The sequence below is a fragment of the Cupressus sempervirens genome, chromosome 8, assembly GCF_028749045.1.
Source record: "Cupressus sempervirens isolate cs-2001-9-10 chromosome 8, ASM2874904v1, whole genome shotgun sequence".
NCBI classification, from domain to species: domain Eukaryota; kingdom Viridiplantae; phylum Streptophyta; class Pinopsida; order Cupressales; family Cupressaceae; genus Cupressus; species Cupressus sempervirens.
In genome coordinates, this window is record NC_143125.1 from 437,808,033 (window position 1) to 437,821,026 (window position 12,994).

The window sequence follows — 12,994 nt, forward strand, 5'->3', positions numbered from 1 at the left end:
TGATGACAAAGAATATTTAGGAGTCGAGATCAAAGGAAAGGCAAAAATCCTAATCGCTCAATTAAGATCTAGTTCCCATCGTTTGAGATGTGACACTAGTAGATGGAAGGTCCTTAAGGAAGAGTGGGAGGACAAAATTTGTAGATATTGCAATGAGGGTGTGGTGGAAATAGAGTGGCACTATTTGAAGGATTGTATAGCATATAAAGACATTAGTAGCCAACACAAATAAACATTAAAAGTGAACAACATAAAAGACCTTTCGAAGGACTAAGACTCCTCAAGGGGGCCATTTTACTTATGTAAATTCACAACAAAAGAGATAGGTTGGAGAAATTGCATCACCAGGTTAGAGAAATCACATCAGACTAACTAGGAGTTTTTGTGACTCCCTTAGACTTATAGCCTCGTGGACGTCATTAAAAATCTTTCATTCATTCATTCACAAAGTATCACTACTTAGCCAGCAATAAAATAAAATACAACAAAATTGCTGGAGGAATCTAATGAGTATTTAAGCAAGCATTTGGGTTTTGTTTTTCAGACCTTGATTCGCTAGGGACTGGTGCATCCTTTCCACATAATCGAATTAGGTAATAAAGTGGGAAATTGGAAAATTTTCAAATGAAATGGCGAAGAAGCCTGCCGCTTGTAACAACGAGGAGAATTCTCCCGCGGTTCGCGTCTACACTGTCTGCGATGAATCGAGGTGCTGTACATTCTTTTCTCTAACTAATGACTATAAGCCAATACCTTAACTTGAAACATCACACTTGCATTTTTTTCCTTCTCAGTTGCATTCTCGTATTGAAATTGCAGCATTAATTAAACCTACGAGAATTGGTTGATTTCAATCACATCTGAGCTAAGGGGAATACCAGTCATTTTAAATACTTGATAATTCAGATACAGAGAAAAATGGTAGACGACTTTATCATAAGGGGGTTCAACTTGAACTTTTAAGTTAGGTTAGTCAGTGCCTTTGTCTGTTTAGCCCCACAATGCCATGATTACGATATTGCATTTGGATGGTTATATTCATTGCAGTGTTGTGGCAGAATTGGGCACTTTTCTGATGGTTCCGTGGAGGTTACAATATTCAGCGAGTACTGCTATGCAACATCTTTTCAATTAAAATGTCCATTATTGCTAATAATCCTTGCTCTTCTACTTTTCTTTTGGATTTTAAAAACTAATGCAATAATATTCTGTCTCTCCAGTACTCGCAGAAGCTCAAGATACTCCTAGAAAATGCTTTTTCATCCTCACTCATGATAATTCTGTTTATCACAGTTTATTGGCAGCCCCCTTCACTGGACTTTGCCTCGGCAACTAATACAGACCTGTAGTTTAGTGCATTACCGATCTTGTGAGAAATAGAAAGTGGTAATGGCATTTGTTTGAAAGCATATACTAAATATTAATCTGTTTTGAAAGCCTATACTACATGGAGGAAGATCAAACTGGGCAGTACACTTTTCACCCCATACGCCAACCTCAAACCATCACCATACGACACATACATAACTGTATGATTGTTATCTTGCACCATACGACAAGGGTGTTTTTCACCGTACGACATTGTGGTCTTGTTGACTGTATGGGTGGCATCATTGGCGCCATTCAAACTGCTTCAGCAATTAGTGCCGTACGACACTTTATCGAAGGGGAAGCTTTTGATCAAACACAAACCATGCCACACAAGGACCCTCTCCGTAGGAGATTTCCGGACCCATGGAAGTCATATTGTTTGTCCCTGCGACCATTCTATACAAACAACAATCTTGTCATACAACAAGTAGTCTCCCATATGAAACTACCCCCTTTGCATGCCTTCTACACCCTTCAGATAGTGCCAATAAGTTTGTGTTGGGAGCAGCTACCTTTAGGTACGTTAGAGTGGTATCAGAGTTGGGGATCTTGCCAACCTGTTGGGAGAAACATGGCATCGAATGATGGATTGGAAGATGCATTGAGGGAGCTAAGAAGAAGATTTGCTAGACCCTCACACAAAGGGTACCAGTGGATGGAGGAGACACTCAATTACTTGACAAAAGCAAGGATAAAATGAGATTCACATCGCTTCAACATGAGGTTGACTATACTGACTTTCCTTTCGAGGATCCAGAAATAGGAATTGGATAGGTCCACTTTGGTTGAGTTACTGAAGCAAATCAAGTAGGATTGGATTGATGGTGGATGACATACAAACAATCTCTCAAAGACTATATAACTACGAATGAAATATTTGTCCTCTAAGGGTAAAATATTCTACAACGATAATATGAAGACGGAGATTGACAAGTGGCTACACAACACCTTAAATCCTAAAGAGGATAAGGACATGCTCACAAAGATGGAGAAGCAACATAGAACAATTGTAACAACTAGTTTTTCCTGGGTTTTAACTAACAATTAACATATCAAGAAATACAGTTATTACTTCATTTTCATAGTAAGATAGTCATATCAGTTACATTCATGTGAATGAGATTAACGGTTACAATCAATTAAAATAACTAACAATTGAAAACACTATCAATGAATTTACCAAGAAATTTAAGATTTACATACCTTGGAATTCGAAACTGAAATAAATCTAGGGATGCTTCTGCAAAACCCAGGTTAGTCCTCAAATACCACTTAGGATCAAATGAAAAATACTATCAAATACCACTATATCAATTAGGGCAACAATTACCATTGGGTCATTTAGGGCATCACATACCATTGTGTCAATTAGGGCATCAATTACCATTTGGGGCGTCAGATACCACTGTATCATTTGGGGCATCAGATACCACTATATCATTTAGGACATTAGATACCATTGTATCATTTGGGGCGTCAGATACCTCTGTTTCATTCCTTTTCTTCCTATTGCTAACTGTGGCAATAACATAAGATTAGAAGATATGCTCATAATCATTATTCTTATAAATGAAAGGCTAAAATAACAATCCTATAGATATATTCCATATTCAGTTGGAAGGTCAACCGATCTAAATGGTTATCGATTACATTGACGAGAAAGATTGTTTTCATCAAAGGAAATAACCGAATTCAACGATATAAATCAATCCATCATATCTTCTACTTGTATAAATATCATAAAAGTAAAAAATACCCGTTACCAATAAATGTTTGAATGCTCAACTTATCTTTATCTGATGCATGTCCTGACATCTCGTGGAGAGGGGAAACACTGTTAGGGGCTTAACCACTCAACCACGGACCTTATACTTACCCCCACACTTTCTCTAACTAGAAAGACCCTCCCTACTTGGAATATACATGGAACACCTTGTCAGCCATTGAGCATTCTGGTATTTAATCGCACCACTTGACTTGAAAATAGAGAATAAATTGGAAATGCATGAGCTATTAAATGTTCCTTTTAAAATAATAAATAATTTTTATGTCACAACTGATTTTGTTTTGTGTTATTGCAGATTCTATCTCTCACCTCTTCACCCTTTTCCTTGGCTATATAGCCAGGTGAGTCCCAGGTGTTCATAATCTTAGAATATCCAACTCTTTTGCTAAGCCCTAGCAGGGGTTGGAACATTGCAATTTTTCAGTATGTCAAATAATAGAGAATGATCTTAACAAGCTTGCAAGTTATACATTCTGTTATACTACAACAAAACAATGATGTATAAACTTGTCATGTACAATTGGTCTTGACTCAATATGGAAAGATTATACTCATTGATAATACAGTACAAAATTCTCATGGACGTACTTCCTTCTGCTATAATTTCGAAATTAGGAATAAAAGAATGAAGATGTATCACTCGAAAAGGAAATGACCACTTAACCTAGTCTGACTCAATGGAAACGTGAGCCTTGGCTTGATGTTTAACAGCCGGTTCCCTCACGTAAGCAATCTGTATGGAATTTCTAGAATAATTCTCATTTCCGACTTTCAAAGAGGGAATAGAACATGAAATAATAACGTAGAAAAATATGTAGAGGTAAATCGTGTGGAGAATAATATTCATCTCCGTCTTCTCTCGACTTCCAAATATATGTAGAGGCATTCGATTTCTCAAAGGCTTCCAAGAAGCCGTAACTCTTAAAGAAATGATTTGCCTTCTTGAATGCCGATATAATATGCGAAGTGTGCATTTCGGTTTCTAGTAAAGAATTGAATAAATATGGAAAAGAACTTGAAGGTTATAAATCAAAAGGATAATTTATAAGCATATTTATTTACTTGCATGTAAATATATTTATTAAGATGGCATCATGTTAAATGTTTATCCAAAGGTCATATATCTTTAATTATGTATATCTAAATACATGTTTCATTTGGAAAATTATTTTATCTTCTTGTACACGTATTTAAATGTACGTATTAAATAGATAAAATCTTGTATAAAATAATACCATGGTGTCACCTTTATTTTTATATCTATGTGCACATACATAAATATGTTTTGTAATAAAGTGATGGAAATGTCAACCATAAGCCATTAAAGGTATGTACTTTAAATTTTTAAAAATATTTTAAAGATTATCCAATAGCTCATGTGTGTCTAATGATTGTATCTTGTTATACAAGTCGCTAGATCCTTAACCATGGTGATTTAAGATTCATACCCATTTGCCCAGTGATGGTGATGTCCCTGTGCCTAATTCTTTTCTGACAATACTTCCACCCCTTCGACGTGCTCCCTACAAGGAAATTCTCCGCACTTAAATCATATATTTATAACAAGTTATTAATCGTAAATAATTATAATGGCTAACCGCCTTTTCAATTTCATGAATTCATGATAAATAATCAACTAGCATGTTATCTTCATATGAAATTATAATGACTAACCATCTTACCATTTCGCAGGATTATAACAAATTTAACTGTCAACTAGCTTCATGTGAACCTCAATGGCTATATGAACATTTTAAATTGGGTCGAAAATTGGGATGTAACAATAATTGTCCCTTCAAGTGGAGAACACCTAAGCCTCTAGCATGGCCACAAAGGCGAAGAAGATGATTGCACAAATGTTGTCGATCTAATACTAGTTGATCAACTTGATGAGGATGTGGATTCTATTAGAGACCTTATTAAGGAGTAGGCCCTACCAGTGGTTGTTCAACCTCCTAGTGATGTGGACTCATCTGAGAATCATTTGTAGTAGCAATCTCTACAATTGGATGATTATAGAGTTTACCCTTTAGTTGGTCATGAGGTGTGCATGAGTGAAAAGTCTTCATGTGAAGGGCCTCCTCATGGAAAAACAAGATCTACCTGACTTGTGAGATTCTTGAAGAGACTGACGAGCATGATGACATGATGACATGAAGGCTTTGGATTGGAGCATCGATGTATTTAATGATTGGCTTCTTTGGGATCTTGGTGACTTTGGACATGGTAATGTTTATGAGTGGTGCAACAGAAGCTTGGTAGCAATTTATTCATGCATGTGATCTTGAAGTGGCATGGAGATTTCAACAAACACTACTACTAATGTCTGTGCTTGGTTTAGGATCCTGGAGCTTCTTTGACAAAATGTTTGATGACAAACTGCTTGAGGGAAAACATCCTTTGGGTGATGAGGATTTGTGGACATCAGGGGGACGACAGCAAGGGGGCGGTGTTGTATATACTATATACTATACAATTAGTACTTGAAATGTTAGTTGTGAAATTATGTCTAAGAATTAACATAGCAAAATTGCAAATATTAAATACTTGAACATTGAACAATGAGCATTGAATATCAATCAGAATATTAAATAAAAGTTCAAATTGATATTCACAAGGGGTGTTTCCTTTTACCCCAATGGGGGACACCAGCCACAAATCCCTACTTTCAAATTTTAAAACAAAAGAAAAAATTGATGGGGAAACCACTTCGAATCAAGTTGATGTTTTTATACCCACTTTGCTAAGTTGCAATGTCAGGAGTTTTCCTTAAGGGGGTGAGGGGACACCCTGTCTTGGGAATGTGGGGTTCTGGATGCTTGGACAAGTCCCTATTTATCACTAGAAAATAGTTCCTATAGCACATCAACAAAGACGGAGACAAAAGACTTCTTGTAGCCTGTGATTGCACTCATCAATAGATTTAATAGTACTTAATCAGTTTTCAAGCTGGGCAATCAACTCTTTTGTTACAACTGATGAAGTTTTAGTTTTGTACTCTTATCATGTGGAACAGCCATGAGCCAAAAACATCCTTCTTTATTAACTTTTCTGTTGTAACAAATAGTGTTTTGGTTCCACATTGTGGTAAGCAGTGGTTGTAAGCCAAACAACTCACCTATATTTTTGGTTAGTTTGTTATGGACCACAAGCCATGATAAGTACTACACCTTAAATTAATGAAATTGTTATTTGCCAATCTCTTTTATAAATGCAAAAGAGATGGCATGTGAAAAGGTGGAGAGAGTAACACAAAAGGCAATAGAGTTGTAATATCTGGAGCAAAGGACAGGATGCAATATTTTCTGAAATAAATCATGTTATATGCAGCTCATGTTTTGAAGGGAGTTTTGTAACTAATTGTTCACTGCGTGGATGGACAGGAAGGGTCCCCCTTGAGGAAATGTTTGGTGATGCTTTTTGTTTAATTATTTATTTGTGGTTTCTTTGTAGTTGATAAAGATTGATATTTAATGATTTATTTTCTGGTTTGAAGCAATCGAGTATTAAATTATATTACGTTGTTGAAGTTATCAAAGAAGTAGTTTGCATGCCACCGCCCCTATTCTATTCACCACCTAACAAGGACCATAAAATTTTGGACCCAACTTATCTCTCATTGAGGATAATTTGTAAGCTTGTAGTTGTAGAAAGAGCAGGTCTTTGACCTTAAAACTATGCTCTGACATGTGTTGTTTTTCGGGCTGCTTCATATGGTTTTATGCATGCTGTAAATTCTTGTTAAGAGCCTTGAGAATCTTCTTCCTTTGCAATAAGGAATTATCAACTGTAAGATCCTGGGAGTGACCTGGAACATAAGAAGCCAAAGAAGGTTGGTATTGACCATATAAGGCCTCATATGAGGTTATCTTCGATGCATTTGCATAAGCAGTACTATACCACTGTTTTGCTTTGAGCAACCACCTTACCTACTGCCCTTTTTGCTTCAACATAAAACAACACAAGTTTCAAACCATTGATTAGCTGTGTTTGCCATCTTTCTCAGGATGATATGCAGTACTCAAGCTCAAATGAGTGCCTAGAAAGCCAATCTGAATGACCCCAATGAAGCTTGAAGACTCTGTCCAAGAACTGTTTCATAATTATGTTGGGGTGTAAAATTGAGCACGCGTTCTTAAAAAGGAAGTATTATCAAAATGACTTGTTAAGCACCAGACTTGGGAAGCTCTAAAGTGCAATTCATGGAAGTATAGAGAATAGGAAGGTTTATAAAGATCCTAGAAGGTTTACTGTTTCCAGTTTGTTGTGTTTGGACACTTCCATTTTGCCACAAAGGTTTTGATATGTTGCTTCATACTGTTCTATATGAAACTTTGCTTGGCTCTGTCATATGTCTGCAAGAATCCTATGTGACCCATTATGGAGGATGAGTATAATTTCAAGTAAGTAGCTGCTGCTAGAGCTGGGAGCACAAAAGTACATTATTTTGTGGAACTTCAGCACTTGAGTTTGCCACGTGAATCTCAACATCAACTAAGGATCTACTTTTAACTCTTGAAGAATATCTGTATATTGCGGTTGTATGTCATGGGTATACATTGAAATATTCTAACTAGGTGTAGGCGCATTAGTTATTATGAAAAAGTTGATCTTTTTTCTCTTTTAAAGCATTTGCACTAAATGTTTGTGGCTTAAATTTGCTCGTGGCTTCCATTTGAAAACCTCATAAAATGTTATTGGTGGTAAAACAATATTGTACCATACTACAATGCACATAACAAAATTTATATTTTGTGGCCATAAGAACTGGTTTATGAGTCTGCTAATTGTGTTTCGTGTCTTTTTTAGGTGTTTTTTCTATGGCAAATCCTTAAGGCTTTAAGCCTTTGAAGTGTGATCTCAAAATAATTGTTGTTGAAAACTTTTGGATATGGAGGAATATGAAAAACATATTCTATGAAAATCTATGCAGTGTCTGGCTAGATATTTGGAGCAAGGTGCAAAGTTTCTTACCAGATTTCAAATAAGGCTTGACTGATGCACGATTTGTTCTACAGGTGTAACCACTGATGCCAATGAATTTGATTTGCTTCAGAATCTGTATATATTCTTAAGAAGTAACAGAAATGCTCTTATACTAGTGATGCTTCCTTCCTTTGATCTGCCAGCATCAATAGATTTCGATGCTTAGAACAATCGGGCAGATGTATTATATATACTCCACGAAAGGGTGTGATGGTGAATGTGCATGTCTCCGAATGGAGACATGACCATTCATGATCATACCCGATCGGAGTTAACAATTAGTAATCAACAATTACATGTACACCATCTATAATGATATCAATAACCAATATAGTGATATCGCAGCCCGATATGAAGTATTCAAAACAGTATTGATTCAAAACAAGGATCGATAAGTATGAGATATTATTGTGATACAATATATGATATTGGTTATCATATAGAGACCAAGAAATGCAGAATCGATAGAATTAGAATATATATCTATGTGTATATATATCAGTATGCAATCATGTTGATGTATATATCCATACATATAGATTCTGATATCGATTACAGATGTTGTCTAACCGAAGCTACAAACTTTTAACACTCCCTCTTAGCTAGGGAAGAGAAAATACATATATGAATATTTCAATATGTTCTCTTTATTTTGAAAAGTGATATCACCTAACTTGTGATATGCTTAAGAACATCAAGTCTCATGATATCCTTCTTATTTTATGGTGTGTGCACAGACATCAAGACTCATGATGCCTACCACAAGAGATCATGGTATATCCATAGATATTACATCTCATAATATCCACCATGATAATAGAACATAATGATCTTCTACAGATATCACGTCACATGAGATCTATCAATATGTCCTTTTAACTACCATGACTTGTCCATGAATATCAAGTCACATGATAGTCATCATGATAGTAATCTAATCATTATAAAGTCGTCACCTTATAATGTTAGAGTCGACATTTCATTATAAAAGATTGTCGCCTTTTAATAATGTACATAGGGTAGGCCCATAAGTCATAGAGTCACACATATGAAAAAAGAGTTTACACTTTAAACATCTTTATTAAAAATAATACAAATTTACAAAGTTGAGACTCAATCTCATAAACTTACATTTCAACTATACCAAGTTTCCTTCTGAAATGATCAACCTTCATTTTAGGAAGAGCTTTGGTGAGAATGTCAGCTGTTTGATCACTTGTATTAATATATTCCAACTGAATAGCTCTTCTTTCCACCATGTCTCTTACATAGTGGTAAGGGATTTTTGTATGCTTGACTCTATCATGAAATACCAGATTCATAGACAACTTGATACAACTTTGGTTATCACAGTGAATAGTGGTAGGTTTCAGAGGCTCACAGAATAAACTAGAAAGCAATTTTTGAAGCCACACTGCTTCTCTTGCTCCCATTGCTGCTGCAATATACTCTGCCTCAGTAGAACTCTGAGTGAATGAAGCTTGCTTCTTGCAGATCCATGAGATCATAGCTGATCCTAAACTGAAACAACATCCTGATGTGCTTTTTCGATCTTTTACACTTTCGGCCCACTCAAAATCAGTATATCCATGTAACTCCAAACTGGTATTCTCATATTTAAGTTCATACTCAATAGTGCCTTGAAGGTACCTTAATATATGCTTAAAAGCAACAAGATGTATTTCTCGAGGTTCACACATGAATTGACTTAATGCATTCATAGCATAGCAAATATCTGGTCGAGTATTCACAAGATACATCAGAGACCCAATTATCTGTCTGTATAAAGTGGGATTAATAAGTCTTGATTCAACACTTGCTTCCTTTAGCTTGTGTAAGTTGATTTCCATAGGTGTTGACATAGGTCAACAGTTCCACATCCCAAATCTTGTTAGAATATCAACATTATACTTCTTTTGATGTAGGAAGATATTCCCAGATTTCTGATGAACTTCCAATCCAAGGAAGTAATGAAGAATCCCTAAGTTCTTCATGCCAAATTCAGAAGTCAATTCTTTCTTACATTGATTAATGAGATGGTTTTCTCCTATAATCAGAAGGTCATCAACATAAAGGATTAGAATCAACATGTCACCTTTAGTTACTTTAAAGTAAAGATTTGGATCATCATCATTCTTGGTGAATCCAAGACTTAGAAGATATTTATCAATCCTTTCATATTAGGCTCGGGGAGCCTGTTTGAGTCTATATAGAGCCCTTTTCAATTTACATACATAGTTGGGAGCATCATGAGTCACAAATCCTTCTGGTTGTTCCAAGTATACTTCTTCCTCAATCGTTCCATTTAGAAAAGCAACTTTTTACATCCATTTGATGAATTTTCCAACCTTTAGCTCTTGCAATGGCTATTACAGTTCTAATTGAGGTATTCTTGGCAACTGGTGCAAAAGTTTCTTCAAAGTCAATTCCTTCCTTTTGAGAGAATCTTCTAGCCACAAAACGTGCTTTATGTTTTTCAATGCTACCATTGACAACATACTTAACTTTGAAGAGCCATTTGGATGAAACAACAAATTTTCCTTTAGGTCTAGGAACTATATCACAAACATCATTTTTTAGTATAGACTGATATTCTTTTACCATTGCATCTTTCCAAACTTGATGTTTAAGAGCTTTAGAAGCATTAGAAGGTTTAGAGTTTGGAATCTCACACACATGAATGCATTGTATGTTAATTTTTGAGGTCTTTTTGTTACATCCCAAATTTTCACCCAATTTAAAGTGTTCATATAGCCGTTGAGGTTCACATTAAGTCAGTTGATAGTTGAAATTTGTTATAATCATGTGAAATGGTAAGATAGTTAGTCGTTATAATTTCATATGAAGATAATATGCTAGTTAACCGTTATGATGATATTAAAGCTTTTTCAGATAGTTGGTTATTGATTATGAATTCATGGGAATTGAAAATGCGGTTAGCTGTTATGGTCATTTATGATTAATAACTTGTTATGGTAATATGATTTAGTTGTGGAGAATTTCCTTGTAGGGAACATGCCAAAGGGGTGGGAGTATTGTTAGAAAAGAATGGGGCACAGGGGCACCACCATTAGTGGGCAAATAGGTATGAATCTTGAATCACCATGGCTAAGAGTAAATAACTAGGCAAACAAGAGTGTACGTTGGACAATACCATGAGCTATTTGGACAATCAATAAAACATTAAATATTTAAACATAATCAAACTTCGTACCTTTAAATGGTTTATGTTTGCATTCTCATCATTACATTATATATGTATGTGCACATAGGTATAAAGTATGGTGCCACCATAGTATTAATTTATACAAGCTCATATCTATTAAAATACGTATACGTAAATATGCGTATACCTTGAGAAGATATGAAGATAAAATAATCTTCCAAGTAACACACTTATTTAGATATGCATGCCTTAGTAGGTATAACCTTGGACAAAATGATAATAATATAATGCCACCATTTGAATATATATATATATATATATATATAATTTTATAAATTACCCTTTTTAATTGAGTAACTTTTGAATTCTTCCTCATATTTATTTGTCTTTATAAGAGATGAGATTGACATCTCTTTTTATCGATGGTTCACAAAGCCAGTTTTCTTTTTTATAACTGCTGCAAGAGCTGCGGCTTCTTCCAAGCGTTTATATCTTTATCATATGTCTTCTGGTGGATATAAGTCGGAAGAACAAAAACCCAAGTTTTGCATTTTTACCTTTGCTCCCTCATTTCTTCTCATCCTTATTGCTGCAATTGGATTGAGGGAAAATCCGAGTCATTGTTTTATCTGATTGAGCTCTGCATTTGGAATATGCATCCTCAAGAGCCGCCTGTACGAAGTCAAGCCCAAGTTCCATATCTTTCTTGTTCAGGTTATGTGGTCAGCTTTCTCAATTCATATTTGTTATATGTATGCATTTGAAAATATAGATGCAAGAATTGTGTCATTGATTTATATGTATCATTGTTTGATTGTAATATCGAATAGTACATTCGATGAATCCATCTCTCCATGTTAAGTTTGAATCAATTGTATATGTTATGCTAAGATGCCTCTTGTTTTCAGCCGTATTCCAGATTCAAGCTATTTCTTTGTAAATCCTTAGGAGAAGTTCTTGGGTTTTAAGAATTGTATTACGACAATACTGAATTTATATTATTCTTTACACCAGCTGAGGTTTAGCAAAAGAGTTGAATTACTCTGAGATTTGACACCAAAGACTCACTTGGTTGGATGGCCAAGAAAGAGGGTGAAGAGGTGAGAGAAAGTTCTGCAAGAACAAGAAACCAGAATCAGATTTGATATAATAATTTTATTACTTTTAAAGAACCATTTAATAGCTCATGTTATCCAATTCATATACTCTGTTGTCAAGTCAAGTGGTGGAATTAAGTACCAGGATGCTCAGTGGTTGGACAAGGTGTTCCATGTCTATTCCGGGTAGGGAGGACCTTTCTAGTTAGAGAAAGTGTGGAGATAAGTTTAAGGTCCGTGGTTGGGAGGTTAAGCCCTTGACAATGTTTCTCCTCTTCACAAGATGTCAAGACATGCATTAGACAAAGATAAGTTAAGCATTCAAATATTTATTGGCAACATGTAAATTTACTTTTATGATGTTTATTCAAGTAGAAGATAAGATGGATCAATTTATATCATCGTTTCAGTTATTTTCTTAAATGAAAGCAACTCTTATCGTCAATGTAATTGGCAACTAGTTAGATCAGTTGATCTTCCAACTGGACATGGAATATATCTATATGCAAGAGATAGGTTTCTCTGATGGATTGTTATTTCAATCTTCCATTTATTTGAATAATGAGTATGAGTATATTTTCCTAACTG

General features: G+C 35.2%; 1 protein-coding gene across 2 annotated transcripts in view; it reads left to right on the forward strand.

Annotated features, from left to right (window-relative positions):
- Nucleotides 1–451: 451 nt before the first annotated feature.
- Nucleotides 452–12,994, forward strand: part of LOC149543097 (RNA-binding (RRM/RBD/RNP motifs) family protein) — a 102,672-nt gene continuing 90,129 nt past the window's right edge. Inside the window, exon 1 of one of the 2 annotated variants that reach the window (XM_089798007.1) lies at nucleotides 452–709. In XM_089798007.1, the coding sequence (XP_089654133.1) occupies nucleotides 630–709 (80 nt within the window). In that variant the 5' untranslated portion in view covers nucleotides 452–629. The remainder of the gene's footprint in view (nucleotides 710–12,994) is intronic. The other variant, XM_089798008.1, reaches the window with a different exon arrangement.